We start from the raw sequence: 21,742 nt of genomic DNA on the forward strand, positions 1-21,742 counted from the left end.
CTATCTCCCAGTGAATGTGTGTATAAGAAGTAAATAAATGTAAGTGAATAATTGGCTTCCCCAATGGCTCAGTGGGTAAAGAATTCACCTGCAAATGCAGAACACACAGGAGATGTGGGTTTGATCCCTTGGTCAGGAAGATTCCCTGGAGGAGGAAATGGCAACCTACTCCAGTATTCTTACCTGAAAAATCCCATGAACAGAGGAGCCAGGGGGCTATAGTCCATAAGTTTGCAGAGAGTAGGACACGACTGAGTGACTAAGCACTCCATCGAATAATTACCCAAGCCATTGTGCTCTTCACAATGCATCAGATTTTTACCTCCTAAAGGAAATTTAGTGACATCTATATGCCTTTTCTAACACAAGTCAATCATCGTAATGTCATCTCATGAAGAAGAGTTCTAAGTCTCCTTCCTTCTATCTCAATTCTAAATTGGTATACTATAATTCTTTGATGGTAGTCAATCATCTTAAATATGAGAAGAAAAATATCTTACACTGGGAACTTACTTCAAAAGCACTAGTTTCATGGAAACCTGGCCTGGCAGCTGTAATATATCTAAACAAAATACAAGATTTCTTTCCAATCTTTAGCTGTTCCTTTGCAATCCATTATGAATGTCCACTTAGGCCATGAATTGGATAACTCTTCAGATCATTCATTGCAGCTTAATAAATAACTCTAATAAACTTACATAAAGCACAACCAAAAAACTATACATAATGATTGACATTCAAAAGATACCTATAGAGAATTTTTCTTCAAAATAGTAACTTACTAATAGCTTTTTTACCTGTTCTTTCAATGTTTTAATTTTGTTGCTTAAAAATATATATTGCATAAAAGTTTTCTTTTTTTAAAGATTTTACTAATATTTACTAATATATATAGGTATATTATGGTTAACGAAATGGCTTCACATGATTATCTTAACCTTTAAAGTAACTGTAGAGAATAGGTATTATTAATCCCTCAGAAGATAAATGGCCTTTCCAAGGTCAGACTGTCAAAGAATTTAAGATCTAGGTCTTAGAATCAATGACCTTTGCCATCTAGTTTTGTGGAATAATATTGGAAAATTATTAAATAACGTCTACATTTTCCTTCTTGATTTGCATACTGTTTAGATGGGTTAATTTCATTTCATCTTAAGTCTGAATTTCTTAAATACTATTTCCTCATGAAATTACATGAGGAAGGAAATACATGAGGAGGATTACAAAGGTAATATACTTCTGTCCAAACAGGAAAATCCTGTCTACTCTTTCTCATTTGTCATTTGACAAAGCAACCTAGTATTTTGCCCACAGGAGCCTGAAATTCGTATGATTTGAATTTCATATGAATCCAGGGTTAGGACCCATGATTGTATGATTTCCATATTTATCTGTATAGTCTGCTTAACAATTTCAACATACCTCTTCTTGGAGAATCCGAATCTTAAGAATCAGAGCCCGGTTTTCTGTCTCCTGATTTATTAAGAGAAACATAATTTAAAAGTATTTGAGAAGCTTATGAAAATAACAAATATTTACTTCCAGAGTCATCAACATTTTTTCAGCAACCTTAAATATAGCATTGACATATTGCACATAAGCCTAGTCGGAAAATATTCTCAATATGGGGTTAAGCCTTTGGCTTCCAGTTTCTTGGTATCAGTGAAAAGTCACTCTCCTCCTTGACTCAATCTAACCATGACAGAGAAGGAAAGATGAGAAAACAAAAAATAAAGGTTATGTGGTTTGCCTAAAGTTACACAGCCCTCAGAAATGGGGCTTACATGTTCTCAGTCTGACTCCCAAAGGTGAGCTCTTGGTCACTGCTCTACATGACTTCCACACAGAAGCTCCTTAGTGGTCCCAGACTGAGTCCTTGCTGTAATGTATTCATAGAGACTTGCAGAGTCACCTGATACTTAGTGAGTCCAGTCTCCACATTTATTGTTGAAGCAAAAGCTAAGCTAAACTGTTGCTTGTAGGAGGTCATGAGTGAAAGACACAGGCCTGAAATTCAAGTTTCCTGATACCTTAGAGACCTAAAAATAAATCAGTCTGAATGACTTTCAGCTGACTGTCCCCCCATGCCTGACCATGGTTAGCAATGCTCAAATAGTGCTAGAGGGATTTTGAAGATTATTACTGAAGCTCCAGAGAATAGTTTAACAGTCTCCATAAAAATAATTACTTCTCTGGTAGTTGAAGCTTAGTCTAAATAATGTTTTGCTCCAAAAATTACAAGCCTGGGCTTATTTAGTGTTAAGGACTGATTAATGGAGCTAATTAGTAATCTGTACATGCTGAAAAAAATGAATGTTTTTAAAAACCTGAGAAAAAGGTGAAAGTTTGACACACAATTTTTTTTTTTTTTTGGAAGATGTGACTTTCAGTGTCAGATATTTATAAATTCACCTGTTAACTTCAGAAGGCATTCTAGATCTTCACAAACCATTGCAAATGTAACATTTGTAAAGAATTTTAACCCTGGTTGAAAAGAAAACAGTATTTTTTATCCTACTTATCTTTACTTTTCTAAGGGGTTACCAATTCATTCATCAGCCTATGATTTCTGATCTTTGCCTCCAAATAAACCATTTGGATTTCAGTTAAATAAACTATCCGCTGATTTCAAAGTACTTGGATGACTTACTAATTGTTTGTTCTGGGCTACAATCATGGTCTTCTGCTCTTCTGAAGCATTCATAGTAATTTTCAGTTCCTCCAGTTCTTCTTTTAACAGGTTTGTTCTCATAATAGCCTGGTGGGCACTGTGGGGGTGGGGAGAGAAGGCAATAAGCAAAACCTCAAATATAACCGTCAAAGATACTAACTAAAGCCACGGACTGTTTTTAAGCTCCAAGTTGAAAACCACTGAAAATTCAAACCAGATGCCAACAATAGTAAAAGGAAAAAAAAAAAATTACTCAAGATCTTCCACAGTCCTTAGAAAGGGAAAGGACTCAGGTAGAGTACACTGGGAGATAAAGGATAGAAGGAAACAAACATATTCCTGAAGCCAAGGACTGGCATACTCCCTTTGAAATCCATCACTGGCTAAATCACACAGTTCTTTCCTTCTACTACTAAGACATAATATTAGTTAATATAATTACACAAATAGTTATTAAATAACATCACACATTCACTCAAAGCATAGCTTGTTTTCTTTTTAAAGAAACTGAATATTTCAAATACATAAGCCAACAATGGAATGGAGAGAGCCTGAGGTTAGCATTTTTTTTAATGTTACAGATCGGGGGACTTCCCTGATGGTCCAATGGCTAAAAATCTGCACTCCCAATGCAGGTGGCCTGGGTTTGATCCCTGGTCAGGGAACTAGATCCCACATGCTACAACTAAAGATCCCACACTCTGCATGAAGACTTGGTGCAACCAAATAAATACATATACATACATATATATATATATATATATATTTAATTTTATAGATTGATTTGGAATATGGTCAAAAATTGTGAGGGTAGGAGTTCAATGTTAGAATGCTTTTCTGTGTTTTCAAGTTAAGTGAGGACTTTTCTGTTCAGAATTTTAACATCTATGACACCTGTGTAGTAGTTTGAGCATTCTTTGGCATTGCCTTTCTTTGGGATTGGAATGAAAACTGACCTTTTTCAGTCCTGTGGCCACTGCTGAGTTTTCCAAATTTGCTGGCATATTGAGTGCAGCACTTTCACAGCATCATCTTTCAGGATTTGGAATAGCTCAACTGGAATTCCATCACCTCCACTAGCTTTGTTCATAGTGATGGTTTCTAAGGCCCACTTGACTTCACATTCCAGGATGTCTGGCTCTAGGTGAGTGATCACACCATCGTGGTTATCTGGGTCGTGAAGATCTTTTTTGTACAGTTCTTCTGTGTATTCTTGCCACCTCTTCTTAATATCTTCTGCTTCTGTTAGGTCCATACCATTTCTGTCCTTTATCGAGCCCATCTTTGCGTGAAATGTTCCCTTGGTATCTCTAATTTTCTTGAAGAGATCTCTAGTCTTTCTCATTCTGTTGTTTTCCTCTATTTCTTTGCATTGATTGCAGAGGAAGTCTTTCTTATCTCTTCTTGCTATTTTTTGGAATGCTGCATTCAGATGCTTGTATCTTTCCTTTTCTCCTTTGCTTTTCACTTCTCTTCTTTTCACAGCTATTTGTAAGGCCTCCCCAGACAGCCATTTTGCTTTTTTGCATTTCTTTTCCATGGGGATGGTCTTGATCCCTGCCTCCTGTACAATGTCACGAACCTCAGTCCATAGTTCATCAGACACTCTATCTATCAGATCTAGTCCCTTAAATCTATTTCTCACTTCCACTGTATAATCATAAGGGATTTGATTTAGGTCATACCTGAATGATCTAGTGGTTTTCCCTACTTTCTTCAATTTAAGTCTGAATTTGGCAATAAGGAGTTCGTGATCTGAGCCACAGTCAGCTCCCGGTCTTGTTTTACTGACTGTATAGAGCTTCTCCATCTTTGGCTGAAAAGAATATAATCAATCTGATTTCAGTGTTGACCATCTGGTGATGTCCATGTGTAGAGTCTTCACTCATCTCACACGCTAGAGTAAAGTAATGCTCAAAATTCTCCAAGCCAGTCTTCAGCAATATGTGAACCGTGAACTTCCAAATGTTCAAGCTGGTTTTAGAAAAGGCAGAGGAACAAGAGATCAAATTGCCAACATCCACTAGATCATCAAAAAAGCAAGAGAGTTCCAGAAAAAACATCTATTTCTGCTTCATTGACTATGCCAAAGCCTTTGACTGTGTGGATCACAATCAACTGTGGACAATTCTGAAAGAGATGGGAATACCAGACCATCTGACCTGCCTCTTGAGAAACCTATATGCAGGTCAGAAAGCAACGGTTAGAACTGGACATGGAACAACAGACTGGTTCCAAATAGGAAAAGGAATATGTCAAGGCTGTATATTGTCACCCTGTTTATTTAACTTATATGCAGAGTACATCATGAGAAATGCTGGGCTGGATGAAGCACAAGATGGAATCAAGATTGCCAGGAGAAATATCAATAACCCCAGATATGCATATGACACCACCCTTATGGCAGAAAGTGAAGAGGAACTAAAAAGCTTCTTGATGAAAGTGAAGGAAGAGAGTGAAAGTGTTGGCCTAAAGCTCAACATTCAGAAAACGAAGATCATTGCGTCTGGTCCCATCACTTCATGGGAAATAGATGGGGAAACAGTGGAAACAGTGTCAGACTTTATTTTTGGGGCTCCAAAATTACTGCAGATGGTGATTGCAGCCATGAAATTAAAAGATGCTTACTCCTTGGAAGGAAAGTTATGACCAACCTAGATAGCATATTCAAAAGCAGAGACATTACTTTGCCAACAAAGGTCCACCTAGTCAAGGCTATGGTTTTTCCAGTAGTCACGTATGGATGTGAGAGTTGGACTGTGAAGAAAGCTGAACACCAAAGAATTGATGCTTTTGAACTGTGGTGTTGGAGAAGACTCTTGAGAGTCTCTTGGACTGCAAGGAGATCCAACCAGTCCATTCTAAAGATCAGTCCTGGGTGTTCTTTGGAAGGACTGATACTGAAGCTGAAACTCCAGTACTTTGGCCACCTCATGTGAAGAATTGACTCATTGGAAAAGACTCTGATGCTGGGAGGGATTGGAGGCAGGAGGAGAAGGGGATGACAGAGGATGAGATTGGATGGCATCACTGACTTGATGGACGTGTTTGAGTGAACTCTAGGAGTTGGTGATGGACAGGGAGGCCTGGCATGCTGCAATTCATGGGGTTGCAAAGAGTCGGACACGACTGAGTGACTGAACTGAACTGATGACACCTGTACACACAGACTTTGTGAGAACCAGGTTGCTTGTTTTCTGATGTTCAAGCATGTCCCACTTCATCTATTTCACCAGTGTCTGCACTTGATCTATTACATCCTCAAGGTCCAGTATCCCTTTCTAGCTTAAGCTAAGGTAATGAATGTTCTTATCATCCTTCTAGGCTACAGGTACCCTGTTGCTGTTCAGTCTCCAAATCATGTCTGACTCTTTGCAACTGCATGGACTACAGCACGTCAGGCTTCCATGTCCCTTACCATCTCCCAGAATGTGCCCAAGTTCATGTCCATTGAATCGGTGATGCCATCCAACCATCTCATCCTCTGTTGCCCTCTTCTCCTTCTGCCTTCAATCTTTCCCAGCATCAGGGTCTTTTTCAATGAGTCAGCTGTTCGCATCAGGTGGCCAAACAGGTACCCCGAGGGCACATTTTAAACCTGACTCATCAATGAATCTCTCATAATACTCAGCATGGAACTTTGCATAAGTAGAGTTCTAGTGAACCACTGAATGTTGGGATAGATTTACACTTGACCTGTACGCATATTGGTCTTACACAGAGACTTGAAGGACATAGAGAACATCATTGCTAGAAAAGAACTAACAAACATTGCTGATGGGAAAGTAAAGTTGTTTCACTGGTGGGAAAATAAAGCTATTTTCCACAGTCGCTTTGGAACTTTGGAAAAGTGTGGCAGTTTCTCAAAATACAAAGTATAAGTTGCATGCATGCATGTTAAGTTGCTTCAGTCATGTCTGACTCTTTGTGACGCTATGGGCTGTACCCTGCCAGGCTCCTCTGTCCATGCAATTCTCCAAGCAAGAATACTGGAGTGGGTGACCATTTCCTTTTCCATGGGATCTTCCAGACCCAGGGATTAAACCTATGTCTCTTATGTCTCCTACACTGGCAGGTAAGTTCTTTACAACCAGTGCTACCTGGGTAGCCCTCAAGTATAGGTTGTAAGTGAAAGTCAGTTAGTCGTGTCCAACTCTTTGTGACCCCATGGATTATACAGTCCATGGAATTCTCCAGGCCAGAATACTGGAGTGGATAGCCTTTCCTTTCTCCAGGGAAACTTTCCAACCCAGGGATTGAACCCAGGTCTCCCACATTACAGGTATATTCTTTACCAGCTGAGCCACAAGGGAAGCCCAAGAATACTGGAGTGGATAGCCTATCACTTCTCCAGCGGATCTTCCTGACCCAGGAATCGAAACAGGGTCTCCTACATTGCAGGTGGATTCTTTACCAACTGAACTATCAGGGAAGACCGAAGTATAGGTCTTAAAAAGTATTGCAATTTCACTCCTAGATACATAACCAAGAAAACAGAAAACATATGATCCCATAAAAACTTGCACACAAATGTTCATAACAGCAGCTTTTTTAAGTGCCAAAAAGTGGTGCTAACCCAAATGTCCAAACTGAGGTATATTTATACAATGGAATATTATTCAGTTATAAAAAAGAATGAAATAGCAATATATGCTTTAACATGGATGAACTTTGAAAATGTGATTCTAAATGAAAGAAGCCAGACAGAAAGGTCACATACTGTATGATTCCATGGATATGAAAATGTTTGGAATAGACAAATCCATAGAGATACAAAGTAGATTAGTGGTTGCCAGGGGCTGAGAGGGGAGGACATGGGGAGTGGCTGTTAATCAGTATGGGATTTCTTTTTGGAGTGATGAAAATGTCCTGATCATGTGAATATACTTGATATCATGTGAATACATCATGTGGATATACTTGTGAATAACTGGAATTAGATCATGTGAATAATCTTGTGAATATACTAAAAAACACTAATTGTATACCTCAACAGGGTGACTCTTCTGCTTTGTGACTTGTATCTCAATAAAAAACAAATTTATTAAAAAAAAAAAAAGGAAAAGGAACTGAGAATTCCCAGCACACAGTACCCACACCACGGCTCACCTTTTTATCTGAAGGCGCAGTTCAGTACAGTCCTCTGATAACTCTCTGTTTGCTTCCTCCAAGTTTTCCAATGCCAATTTCAATTTATTATTTTCCTCTTCCAATTTCTGCTTGTTGAAATGCATGTCTGCTATATAGGTAATCAAATCAGGTACCTCTCTGCGGGGAAAAGGATGAATGGGCATAAACTTCAACATCACTAATCCCTTCCAGTCAAAGTAAGGCTTATGGTTAAGCCCAAACAAGCTTAAATATTCCTGTGAGGACTTCCCTGTCGGTCCAGTAGTTAACAATCCATCTGTCAGTGTAGGGGACACAGGTTCAATACCTGGTCTGGGAAGATTCCACATGCTGTGGAGCAACTAAACCTTGTAGGCCACAACTGCCGAAGCCCTCCCAGGCTAGGCCCCGCGTGCCACAACTTACTGAGTTCTTATGCTGTAACTACTGAAGCCCACTGCCTAGAGCCTTTGCTGTGTGAAAGAAAGAAACCACCACAACAAAGAATAGCCTCCAACTGCCACGACTAGGAAAAACCCACATGCAGCAATGAAGATCCAGCACAACCAAAAATAAACAAATAAAGAAGATTTTCTACTTTATTTTCATTCATCCTCATAAACATAGTTCACATACACAGTATTTTTTCAAGCACTTATTACAATAACACCAAAGATTTTTCCAAAATTGCCAGATATTTAGCATCTGCCACTTGTGAAATCAACTTTTACAGCTTTCATTTCTTCCTCTTCACTTTGCTCCCAACTTCTGTCTCTATCGACACTGAAGAGTTCCTACTTCTGCCTGAGTTATGGAAAATCCTGAAATAAATTGACACTGGATGCTTTCAATCAGAAATCTTGGCCGGTTTCAACAGGCCTTTAACTAGGAAACAATTCCTAGAGTTTTATCATTGTAGCCTGTAGCTCACAATTTAGTACTCATGGTTCCTAGTATTTTCTACAGCTTGTTAATATTTGTAGCTGTCACGCTTGCCCTGACATTTGATCCTAAACCCTTTGAGAGTCTGAACTGTGTTTTTCAAAGAGTCCCAGGCCTCCTCTTCTTTGCCATCTTTTCCTAGACTTTAGCATAGGTTGGCTACACGGTTCCTAGTCCACACTTTTTGCACAGATAAACCTGAAGTGGCAAAGATAAAATAAGGAAGGACAGGTTCAGTGCTTCAATTCTGAGCTTCCAAAGCAGAGACTTGGGTTCAATCCCTGGTCGGGGAACTAAGATCCCACAAGCCACATGTTGGCTCAGCCAAAAAATTTTTTTCAAAATAAAAATAAAGAACAGAGTCACTTCTCCTTAATATCCAAATGCATGTGTAGCAGAAAACAGCTTTTCTCATTAATATCTAAAAGTATCTGCTGCTGCTGCTGCTAAGTTGCTTCAGTCCTGTCCGACTCTGTGCGACCCCATAGACGGCCTCCTACCAGGCTCCTCTGTCCCTGGGATTCTCCAGGCAAGAACACTGGAGTGGGTTGCCATTTCCTTCTCCAATGCATGAAAGTGAAAAGTGAAAGTGAAGTCGCTCAGTTGTGTCTGACTCTTAGCCATCCCATGAATTGCAGCCTACCAGGGTCCTCCATCCATGCGATTTTCCAGGCAAGAGTACTGGAGTGGGGTGCCATTGCCTTCTCAAAAGTATCTATTGAAGCAGTAATAAGGATTGACATATATACACTACCATGTGTAAAATAGCTAGCTAGTGGGAACCTGCTATAAAGCAGAGGGAGCTCAGCGTGGTGCTCTAAAATGACCTAGATGGGTGGAATGGGAGGGACATCCAAGAGAGAGGGATATAGGTATACATATAGCTGATTCACTTCATTGTACGATAGAAACTAATACAACATTAAAGCAATTACACTCCAACTAAAAAAAAAAAAGCAACCCCCCCCTCCAAAGAGCTTAAGGTCAATGTCATAATTCTACGTATGATAGAACTTGTCGTGCGTGGAAAACACAAAGTCAAAGAAGAATAAAGTTTTCATGAGCAAGAAAATGCTTATTTATGTGACACTTCATAATCTTTCACAATTTGTGTTCCTAGTGAAACTACTTCTAATGCAATTAGGATATAATAGCTAAGAGTTAAAAATAAATTATGTTAGCCCTACCACACATGCACACAAGCAGAGCTAAGTGACTTTACCGTAAATAAAATACATGAAAAAGTTGAAAGTGTTAGTCACTCAGTCATGTCTGACTCTTTGAGATCTCATGAACTATAGCCCACCAGGCTCCTCTGTCCATGGAATTCTCCAGACAAGAATACTGGAGTGGGTTGCCATTCCCTTCTCCAGGAGATTCTCCAGACCCAGGGATTGAACCCAGGTCTCCTGCATTGCTTTGCCAATGTTACTTTGCCAACAAAGGTCTGTCTAGTCACAACAATGGTTTTGCCAGTAGTCATGTATGGATGTGAGAGTTGGACCATAAAGAAGGCTAGGTGCCAAAGAATTGATGCTTTTGAACTGTGGTGTTGGAGAAGACTCTTGAGAGGCTCTTGGACTGCCAGGAGATCAAACCAGTTCATCCTAAAGGAAATCAGTCCTGAATATTCATTAGAAGGACTGATGCTAAAGCTCCAATACTTTGGCCACCTGATTCAAAGAAGTGACTCATTGGAAAAGACCCTACTGTTGGGAAAGATTGAAGGCAGGAGGAGAAGGGGACAACAGAGGATAAGATGATTGGATGGCATCACCAACTCAATAGACATGAGTTTGGGCAAGCTCTGGGAGTTGGTAATGGACAGGGAAGCCTGGTGTGCTGCAGTCCATGGGGTCACAAAAAGTCGGACACGACTGAGTGACTGAAATGAACTGAAATGAACTCCTGCATTGCAGGCAGATTCTTTACTGTTGGAGACAGCAGGAAAGCCCAGAAATAAAATAAAATACATAGATCTATGAAATAAGAAAATCCATAAGAAAAGTTGAGGCGCTTGAGAAAACATTACAAGTAAGAATGCTTACAAGACTCCTTTAGGCAAGTCTCCACCCAACCCCTTGAAGTTCCATGATGAAGAATCTGTTTTATCTGTGGTCATCTTAACTGAAACACACACAAGAAAGTTTTATTAAAAAATCCATTTCTCCAAATCACACTAAACTGGCAGAACAATCCCAAAGAAACACATACATACTTGCTTCACATGATTTTATGTTGTCCTGTTCAAAAGCAGAATCAACCATTGTGCTGCTTGATCCACTATTCTCTCTTTCCCTGTGGCCAAAAAACAAAACCAGTGAGCTAGAATTCCTTGTCAAACCAAAGCTTAGCCAATTTTTCAGATGTGTTCTGTATTTTCTTATTAATGGTGGTCTTTCTGAATTTTAAAACCATCTATCCATTTGGCCACAATTTGGAGCCCAACACTGTTCTTAAACAGAGTCATAGAAAAGAAACATGTTGTCTCTACCTCCTATAAACTTTAATCTAACATGAAGAAAAGAATATGAATGCATAAGTAAGTAGGTGATGATGCACATAGCTATAATTAGGCAATGGGAGCCTCAGTGGATTAGGAAGCTGGCATGATTTGGAGGACTAAGTGGACACTTGTAGAGGTAGCAAGACATTGGGCCTTAGAGAATTAGGAAGGGAAAGGCATGAACAGCTAATAATTTGGGGCACACTGAAGGTGCTCTTTTCTCTTTCTCATGAAAAACTAAGTTGAACTTGAACTAATTGTAGTTTGGAGCATATCATTCCTAAAATTTGGAGAACCCTATACACAGGCCTCTGCCCAGGACACCCCAAATAAACATATTAACACTTCAACCATTTGTTTTCCGAGAGTCTTTGTATTATGATTTCAGTTTTGCTGCCTAATCTTAGCAATTGCCAAACCCTTAGATAATCTCTTCGGAGCAGCTACCAAAGCCTCTAGACTAGTACTTACATCCTATTGTGTTTCAACATGAGATGTTTTCAGAAGATGACTGAGCAGAATAGCTCAGTCCTCACTCTCATATTCCTATTAATAGATCCGCACCCATCACCATTTCTGAGTCTTTGTTCTTTTATATCTCCCATGTTCTTTTTCTTTTCCTTTATATTTGTCATAAAAATAAATTTTCTCTTTTGCCCTCACTCCACTTTACCCATGGATTATTGATATCTGTATTATACAATCAAGTCTAAATATTTTAGGAAAAGTAGAAAATTCATAAGAAAATAAGACAAAGAAGCTAAGGTCTTCATGCAAAGAAAATCATTTTGGAATATATTCCTTCCCACTTTCTCCTGTGCATATTTTTATTTCTCAACAAATAGGGGAGTATACTACATACACAGATCTATGGCCAATTATTTTAAATTAATACATATGAATATTTCTCCTGTCAAATATTTATTTAATTGTAATTTTGAGTGACTAATTAGTATGGAAGTATTATCATTTATTTGTCCAACCACCTACTATTAAATATTTGGTTTGCTTACATTTATCATAATCATAAACAACATTCTGCATATACATTAGAGTATACAATTGGTTGTCTTTCCTGAAGTTACATAATTTGACCACATTGCATATTTCTAAGGCTCTGATGCTCGTGCTGTGCTCAGTCTCTCAGTCGTGTCTATCTCTCTGCAACCCCATGGACGGCAGCCCGCCAGCCTCCTCTTGTCCATGAAGGTTTTCAGTTAAGAATACTGGAGTGGGTTGCCATTTTCTTCCTCAAGGATATCTTCCCCACCTAGGGGTCAAATTGCGTCTCTTGCATTGTCGGTAGATTCTTTACCACTGAGCCACCTGGGAAGCCATACATTCCTAAACTGCCATTGAAAAGCTGTGCCAACTTGCAGTATTATAAACAAGGAGAAGGTCTATTTCTCCACCCTCCCTGACAACACGGGATAGAGTCATTCCTCTAAACCTTTGTTAAACTGATGCACAAAATATGTTCTCTTGATTTTCATTTCTTGGATTAATAGTAAGATACTATCAGATAATATTTCCTATCAGTGCAAAAAACAGTGATTAACATTCATTGTAATCAATTGTTAAATCAGAACCTGAAAACGCATCCTGCTGGGACTATGATTACCATTTGTTTCTGCAGTGAGTCATCATCCATTCCTTCACAGTGGCCTGGAAGGTTTCCAGGTTCACATGTACATCTCTCTTTTCAGGATCAAGCATGATCCATAGCTCCTCGAGGTCATCATCTTCAGAACCTTGACTAGTTGTCTGTCTCAGATAATCTATTATTTTGGTGACTCTGACTAAACCTTAGGAAGAAGAAAGTCAAGTTAGTTTTTAAAGGTGGCAAAAGATTTTTTTTTTAGTGAGGTGCTTAACTCGTTCAAGTCCCTTGGGTCCTGGAAATGTGCCTTATAACCCTCGCAATCCTGCTGAGTTGATGTCATAAAGTAGAGCACTGGCCTTAAGGTTGGAGTCTAACCGACTAGGGTCAAATCTCGGCTCTGGACTGTATCAGCTGTGTGGCTCTGGGGAAATCACTCAGTCTCTTTGAGCCTCAGTGTCCTCATCTGTGAAATGATGCCTACTACACAGAGTTGTGAGATTCAAATAGGAAAGATTTATGTAATCAATAGGCTTCTCAGATGGTGCAATAAAAGAATCCGCTTGGCAATGCAAGACACAAGAGACGAGGATTCAGTCCCTTGGTTGGGAAGGTCCCCTGGAGGAGGAAATGGCAACCTTCTCTAGTATTCTTACCTGGGAAATCCCATGGACAGAGGAGCCTGATGGGCTACAGTCCATGGGGGTCACAAAGAGTCAGGCATGACTAAGCAACTGAGCGAGCGTGTGCACGCACACACGCGCGCACACACACACACAGATGTAATCAATAATCACTTGTGGGAAGTGGTCAAAAATGCCACTTTATTTTTCTCTCCCATTCTTTCCTTAAAAAACAGTTAGTGGGGACTTCCCTTGCGATCCAATGTTAAGAATCCACTTTCCAATGCAGGGGACTTGGGTTCAATTCCTGGTCAGAGAATTAAGATCCCACGCGCTGTGGAGCAACTAAGCCCTCGAGCTACAGCAACTACTGAGCCCTGGCACCTCAACTGAAGAAGCCCATGAGCCACAGGGAAGATCCTGCCTGTCTCAACTAAGACCTGACACAGCCAAGTAAATAAATATTTTAAAATAAATAAATATTTTAAAAAAGCATTCGTGAAGGAAGGATTTCCTTGGCCCTAGGTGAAATTTTCAGCCTCAAGTAAGTAGTTTGACTCTTTGGAGTGGAGAGGGAGGAGTGGAAAAGTCATTCTTGGATATAATAAGCCCTACTATCACATTCAGAAATTAAAGTCATACAGACTGTTAGTAATTGACACACCAGTCTTCCTCAAGCATAAGACATCTTTTCTACTCTTAACTAGGGCCTGCCTTGGGCTAGCAGTTTAAAGAGGGAAGGAAAAGGAAGTAGAAGTTGGATATGGTGAAGTTTGATAGGGTGAAGATTCTTACCCCAGGAGGTAAGAAGAGACACTAATGTTTGAAAAAAAAATTTTTTTAATAAAAAAATAAAAGAATAAGCTTAGTACATCATTAGGAAAAGAGAGCTGTAAAGGAAACTGAATGACTTTAAAGAATGCATTAATTTAATGGAAAATGTCATTAGGTTGTGACACAAAGAAATGGAAATAAAATTTTAATAGTTATTTAGAAGAATAATTTTTACTCCTGTTTGCATAATTGGAGAGTTGGAAAGTCAAAAAGAATACCCTATATCTCATTTTCCTCCACTAAAGCTCTAAATCTGATCTTATACCTCAAAACCAGAAAGATCTCCTGAGATGTTTCTTTAACGTGTCAACTCAACTGGGCGACAGAGTGCCCAGTTATGTGGTCAAACATGATTCTGGTTGTTTCTGTGAGGGTGTTTTTGAAAGAGATTAAGATTTAAATTGGTAGACTAACACAGGCTGCTGTCCCCTAATGCAAGTGGGCCTAAATAGAACAAAAAGGCAGACCCTTCCCCAAATGGGAGACAATTCTTCCTGCATGACTGCCTGGGAACCAAGACTTCTCTTTTTTCCTAACTTTGGACTCGAACAGAAACATCAGCTCTTCTTCAGTTTCCAGATGTTGACCTTTGGACAGGTTGCCTCCTGGTTCTCAGGCCTTTGGACACTGACTGGAAGGAAACCATCATAAGCTCTCTGGGACTCCATCTTCAGCTTGCTCACTCACCCTGCAGATCTTCGAACATGCCTGCCTCCATAATCACATGAGCCAATTCCTTATAATTGTGCGTTTGGGCCTGCACGCTCAGTCATGTCTGACTCTGCGACCCCGTGGACTGTAGCCCACCACATTCCTCTGTCCATGGAACTTTCCAGGAAAGAATACTGGAGTGGGTTTGCCATTTCCTTCTCTAGGGGATCTTCCCAATGATTGAACCTGCATCTCCTGTGTCTCCTGCATTGCAGATGGATCTTTACCACTGAGCCATCAGGGAAGCCCCAATTCCTTATATCTCTTTATATATTTTACACACACACACACCCTGTTGGTTCTGTTTCTAATACATCTCCCATCTCCCTTTAATGGAGTTTCCTTATTTTCTTCCAGGAAACAATTCCTTAAATCCTGTCCATGCAGAGAGGCTTACCAGGAATAAATAAGTCCCATTCATCCTACCGATATAATTAAGAGTGCAGGTAAATGTTTTGCTATAAGAATGTTCATTATGGTTTATCATGGTTATTTTTGTGCTTTTCATAATAGAGAAAAAATACCCAATTGAGACATATTGTTTAAATATATTATGTTACATCCCCCTAGAGTACAGAGAAAATATATATTATTGACATAGACAAGTACTCAAAATTATTAAGTAAGAAAAAGCAGATTATAAAGCAAGCTGGAAACATTCCCACTTACACTTAGGGAATATATTGCATATAACTTAAGGAGAAAATAATGACCAAAAAAAAGGCCTTAAACCATTTTTTGCAACCATACTGTGGCAGTGAGGTGGACAGACTCCAGGCTTCCCCTTTATGATCCTTGCTTCCTAATGCTTTCACCTTAGTGTAGTCTCCTCCCCTCGAGTGTGGGCATGATCTGGGACTTGCTTCTAACCAGTAGAATATGGCAAAGGGGACAGGATATACATGTATATGGTTGTGTGATTAACTTACATGAGATCACAGTGCCTATCTTGCTAGGGCTTCCCTGGTGACTCAGCAGTAAAGAATCTGCCTACCAATGCAGGAGACCTGGGTTCAATCTCTGGGTCAGGAAGATCCCCTGGAGAATTAACTGGCAACCCACTCCAGTATTCTTGGATGGAGAATCCCATGGACAGAGCAGCATGGTGGGTTATAGTCCATGGAGTCTCCAAAGAGTTGGCACAACTTAGTTACTAATACTTTCAAACTTTTATCTTGCTGGAGTCACTCCCTTGCTGGCTTTGAAGAAGAAAATCTGCCATATTAGGGGCTTCCTATATTCAGAGGTGCAACTAGCAAGAAACTGTCTCGCTGACAGTAGCAAGACTCTGAAGTCTTCAGTCCTATAAGAGCAAGAAACGAATTCTGCCACCTAAAGCAGATCATTCCCTACTTAAGCCACAGATGAAACTGTTAAGGCTAGTCGAGGAAAACTTAAGCACTAAATATTTTCTCTGCTCTTTGTCCTCCCCTCTCCCCTCTACTATGCATTGTGTATCTGCATTTTGCATCAACCAAACATCCCCATCGGCAGAAATACCTGCTCAACCATAAAGAGCAACATTATCCTAGCATCAACAAGACAACCCCTAAAAAGATAACCTTCCTTCTTATAAGGAGCTAGGATGACCCATGACTCACTACTCACCTTATATGCTTAGATCCAGATTGTGTAAACCGTTAATAATATGTACACCATTTAATGTACAGCCTTCTGTCTCAAACATGTGCTCCGACTTTTAACAGGTAGAATGGTTCTCCGAGTTTTCTGAAAGGCTGTTCCTGGATTATAGTCCTCACTTTGGCTTAAAATTTTCCATTGCTTTCTTAGATCAACGGATTCATTTTGTACAGACATTACAAAGGAGAATAGTAACTTTACAAGACGGAGATTTGGCAGACACCACACTAATCAAGGGATCAAAGTTAAAAATCCTGGTATATTGTACTGAGAAGAGCATAACATCATTTCTGTAGTGTGCCTGCGAAAATGTACGGCCTGAATAAACAAGAGGAAATATCAGACATTCTACAAAGTAGCTGGCATATAGTCTTCAAAACTTTCAAAGTCATAAAAGGCAAGGAATCTGAGGACTTACTCCAGATAAAAGGAGATTGAAGAGATGTGAAAACTAAACACAGTGTGTGATTCTGAATTTGATCCTGGACCAGGAAACAAAAAAGCTATAAAGAATATTGTTGGGGAAATAGACAAAATTTGAATACAGACATTTAAATTAGATAACAGTATCATATCAATGTTAAATATCCTAATTTGGATAATTGTTCTGCAGCTATGCAAGCAAATGTTCTTCTTTGTAGGAAATACATACTGATGTACTTCAGGGTAAAGAGACACAGTATCTGGAGTTTATTTTCAATTAGAAACACCATCAAACTTTTATCTGGCCTTTCCTTTGGGAAACAAGACTCAGCCACAGCCTTATAAAACTGATAAGCAGCATAGAGTTTCTCTTTATAGATATTCCAGTTGATAAAGTAAGAAGGAATGATAAACTACTAACCTTCATATCATCTAATGAAAGAATAAATCTAGGCCTTCACTCTCAAATAGTTTTGTCTTTTGATAAAATTACATATACTGTGACTCCTCTGGCAGTCCAGTGGTTAAAACTCCATGCTTCTAATGCAGGGGTGAGGGTTTGATCCGTGGTCAAGGGACTAAGATCCCACATGCCTGCCACTTGACGTAGCAAAAAAAAAAATACAAAATACACTATCTATACAGAGTCTTGCCCAAAAACAGATATAAAACATTTACCTGATCAAGCCTCTAAATGTAGGGGACAAAAAACAGGTTGTATTGCTATGGCCCCACAACCACTAAAATTCAGATTGGAGAAAATGAGGCGATAAAAGGGCCAGTTTCATTAACAAATAACTTAAAATATAAAAAGAATGAAAAAGGAACAGAGGGATAAGCCAGATAACCAATAACAATGAACAACCCTTTCTTGGATACTGATTTAAACAAATAAACTGTTTAGGAAAACATAAATTTCTCGTACAAATGAGAAAACTTGAATGTTGGTAAGGTATTTGATATTTAAAAATTACGTTACATTTTTGGTCATAAAAATGACATTGTACATGTGTAAAATAGACAGCTAGTGGGAAGTTTTGTACAGCACGGGAGCTCAGCTCAGTGCTCAGCAGTGACCTAAAGAGGTGGGATGTGGGGGTGGGAGGGAGACTCCACAGGGAGGGTATCTGTGTACACATATAGCTGACTCACTTTGCTGTACAGCAGAAATGAACACAATATCGAAAACAATTATACCCCAATAATATGTTAAAAATAAAAAATTTTAAAAGACTTTGTATAGCTGTATCTAAAATCAGTCTTTATCTTTTGAATGTACTGAAATGTTTACAGAGAAAATAATATGTCTTAGACTTGCCTCAAACTAATCCAGACTTCGGAGAAGGCGATGGCACCCCACTCCAGTACTCTTGCCTAGAAAATCCCATGGATGGAGGAGCCTGGTAGGCTGCAGTCCATGGGGTCGCTAGGAGTCGGACACGACTGAGTGACTTCACTTTCACTTTTCACTTTGATGCATTGGAGAAGGAAATGGCAACCCACTCCAGTGATCTTGCCTGGAGAATCCCAGGGATGGAGGAGCCTAGTGGGCTGCCGTCTATGGGGTCGCACAGAGTTGGACACGACTGAAGCAACTTAGCAGCAATCCAGACTTAGTGGGAGATAGCGGAGGACAGAAGAGCCTGGCGGGCTACAGTCCATGGGGTCAGAAAGAGTCAGACACAACTTAGAAACCGAACAACAACAGGAACAATCCAGAGTGGAGTGGAGGAAAAATGAGACATCATTATTTATGACATATACATAACGGTCATAATATCCTCTCCACTTCTGTATATGTTTGAAAGTTTCTATAATAAAAAAGTTTTAATCCAAATGAAAGGAAACCATATGGACCAAGCAATTTGTGGGGGCAGGTTATACTATGAGTCATTAACAGCAGTTACTCAGGGAAACAGGATAACAGATGAGTTCTTTTTTCCTTTCTTTTCTCCATATTATTAATTTTGTTACAGTGATCATGAACCATTGACATGCTAAACATTACTTGCGGAAATTTTAAAAAAAGCATGTCTCTAAGAAAAACAGAAGTGAAAATCTAAAATTGACAAAAATTGGAGCTAAATTTGTACAGCGGTTTTATTTATATGAAGTATGTATTTCTTGTGAGGCAACACCTATGAGATGTAAATAGTTCCAGTCAATGACTGCAGCTGGTAAAATTGATGATAAACTCAGTAAAATCATTCAAGACTCTAAATAGCCATCGCCCCTCCCAAATTAGGTTGCACCTGCCATATGTACGGACACAGATACACAGATACACAGAAACCATTTCCCTTTCTCTCACAACAGAAAGCACGAGTGGATGAGTATCAGTGAAAATCTGAGCAGAAAACTTTCAACTAACCTCTGCGTTTGGAGTCACATATATTAAAAATACTCCTAAGCAACTCTTCTTCATAGGTCCTGGTGTTGCTAGAGGTTACATCTTCCTTGCCATCATCAGTTCCTTGTTTCCACCCTATCAGAAGAAAAAGTTTGCAAATCCAGATGCTTTTATGTGCTAACATGCTTAGTTACTATTTTAATTTTAACAAAGAGTCAGATTTGACTGAGTGACTAACATATATTTTTACGTATATGGTTATGTTTCAAATATTAAAATAAAGAGCAGCCCACAATACTGGTTACTTAACATGAATAGATCAAGAAAAAAGTGGTCTTGAAGCATCTTTAATTATTCATGTTTCCTTTCAAGTTTTACAAAGGTGGAATAAAAGGAGAGAAGATGAAGAAGAAACTGAGCTTTATTGTCCTGTGATAGTAAAAGCACTCTGTGAGGCGAGAGAGAAGGCGAAATTGAGATTCATTTCTGTTATGCGGGTAGGTACTTTTCATTGGCAGAGTCGATAGAGAAAGTTGAACGGGCTACAGTGTGTTATCCCTATTCTTGCCAGCTCTGGTACCTTCATCTCTAAGGTATTACCACTGTGCAATTCTATGACAGGTTAATAATGATTGACATGACTGGAACAGTGAAATAGATAAAATTAATTTTGCATTTTTGATGACAAGTGAACATTTATACAAGGAAATGTATGCAAATATTTGTAGTAAAAAAGTTGTTACTTCTGGATATTACTTTAGTTATATTGCTTACAACTTCTGGCACTGTGAAGGCAGTGGTATAATATAATGAGGTGCTCAACGGATTAAGACAGTTTAGTCCTATGAAGAATATATGTTTGAAGAAACTCATGTGCCAGAATGGATAGGTTTCAGTTAATATAATGCAATTGGGGGAAATAAAGCTATCTTTACCTGTTTTAAAAAAAAAAAGCACTCTGTGAAAAAGCAAATAGTGTTAACACAAATAAGAATATTTTAAAGAAAACAGAGGGAAAGTAAACACTAGCTATACAGAAAATGTATCATTTTACATTGCTTTTTAGGATCTATCATACATGGGATTCTGTAAGCAATTCCCTAAATAGAATTCCAAAATTTCATTGAACTTGGCCTACAGAATTTGCATTGTTTCCTGGTGTACCTTATTGCCGCTACACTTTCTTACATGTTTCTCTCACATACAAAGAGGGAAAAATGTTAAAATGTTAATTTTCAGCAAGGCACGTTGGAAGTATATGAATTTTAACTCCCATGTATCTACGTATTTCTATCATGACATTCTAATTTGCCCAGGAGAAAGTTTGTTTTCAGGTCAGTAGAAAAATATCCATGATTATGATTGAAAATATAATCTAGAATTGCTATCAGGTTTATATTTGAAAGCATAGAAAATACTGATGTTGCAGATATAAGATTTTTGTTGAGAGAAAGAAAATTTTAAGGGAAAGATGGATGCTTCCATCAAGTTTCATACTTCATTTTAGATCAGGCACTCTCAGAGTCATATGCTCCTTGCTTTTTTGGAAGAACAAACATTAAAAGATAAATATTTACCCTCTTCATTCGGAGATAATTTTTTCACCACGGAATCCTGAGGAGTAGAGCTCTGATCAGAGGTGGAATCAAAATCAAGTGCTAAGGTACTAAAATCATTTTCACTACAATAGTTAGTCAAATCCTTGTTAGCAAAGAGCTCCCTTTTCATGATCTGTGGTGTCAAAGATGTGTAATTCTGGGAGCTCTGTGATCTTGGCCTTGAGATATTTTCAGAACTTGCGAGGATAAGTGAGTATTTTGCATTCTCAGGAGAGCTGAGATGAGAAATGGATGGGGTTCTTGGAGACACTATCTGAGACTGTGAAGTGAAGGTGCCATCTTTCTCAGGACTCAAGAAGAGCGTGTCGAGCAGAGGGACGTGAGCAGCCATCATTTTCTTCAGTACCTCTTCAAAATCCTTCTTGGGGTTAGTCTGTGGGCTGTCAAAACTGCTAGACTGGTATTTGATAATCTGTCGGATGGGATCAGAAATGTCTTCTCTCTTTTGGATGGCTCGCAGTTTTCTACAGATGCTTTCCACAGGGTTATGCCGCTTCTCAGCTACCTTCTTTGCAGAGGCCATTGCGGACTTTCCTCCAGTGAGACAGAGGAAGTGGCTAAAGTACAGGCAAAATATAGACATGTTTTTCAGTTAACACTGTCCTAACAATAATGGAGCAATGGGCTATTTATTCCCAAACCAACTTTGGGGGGATCAAGATGTCTTTAAACCACCGTCTTTACAACAATTGCTTTAAAAAACAGAGTATTGT

The 21,742-nt window shown here is 39.0% G+C and overlaps 1 protein-coding gene across 11 annotated transcripts in view; it reads right to left on the reverse strand.

Annotated features, from left to right (window-relative positions):
- The window catches only part of IRAG2 (inositol 1,4,5-triphosphate receptor associated 2), a 109,385-nt gene that overhangs the window by 77,888 nt on the left and 9,755 nt on the right, over window positions 1–21,742 (reverse strand). For 10 of the 11 annotated variants that reach the window (XM_086401689.1, XM_086401692.1, XM_086401690.1 and 7 more), the window contains exons 2-9: window positions 20,988–21,586; window positions 19,432–19,545; window positions 12,850–13,033; window positions 10,941–11,020; window positions 10,771–10,849; window positions 7,781–7,939; window positions 2,651–2,768; window positions 1,423–1,473 (exon numbers count right to left, since the gene is read on the reverse strand). In XM_086401689.1, coding sequence (XP_086257815.1) covers window positions 1,423–1,473; window positions 2,651–2,768; window positions 7,781–7,939; window positions 10,771–10,849; window positions 10,941–11,020; window positions 12,850–13,033; window positions 19,432–19,545; window positions 20,988–21,552 — 1,350 coding nt within the window. In that variant the 5' untranslated portion in view covers window positions 21,553–21,586. The remainder of the gene's footprint in view (window positions 1–1,422; window positions 1,474–2,650; window positions 2,769–7,780; window positions 7,940–10,770; window positions 10,850–10,940; window positions 11,021–12,849; window positions 13,034–19,431; window positions 19,546–20,987; window positions 21,587–21,742) is intronic. The other variant, XM_086401699.1, reaches the window with a different exon arrangement.

Source organism: Bos grunniens, chromosome 5 (assembly GCF_055505025.1).
Source record: "Bos grunniens cultivar Pamir isolate PY7600 chromosome 5, Bosgru_T2T1.0, whole genome shotgun sequence".
NCBI classification, from domain to species: domain Eukaryota; kingdom Metazoa; phylum Chordata; class Mammalia; order Artiodactyla; family Bovidae; genus Bos; species Bos grunniens.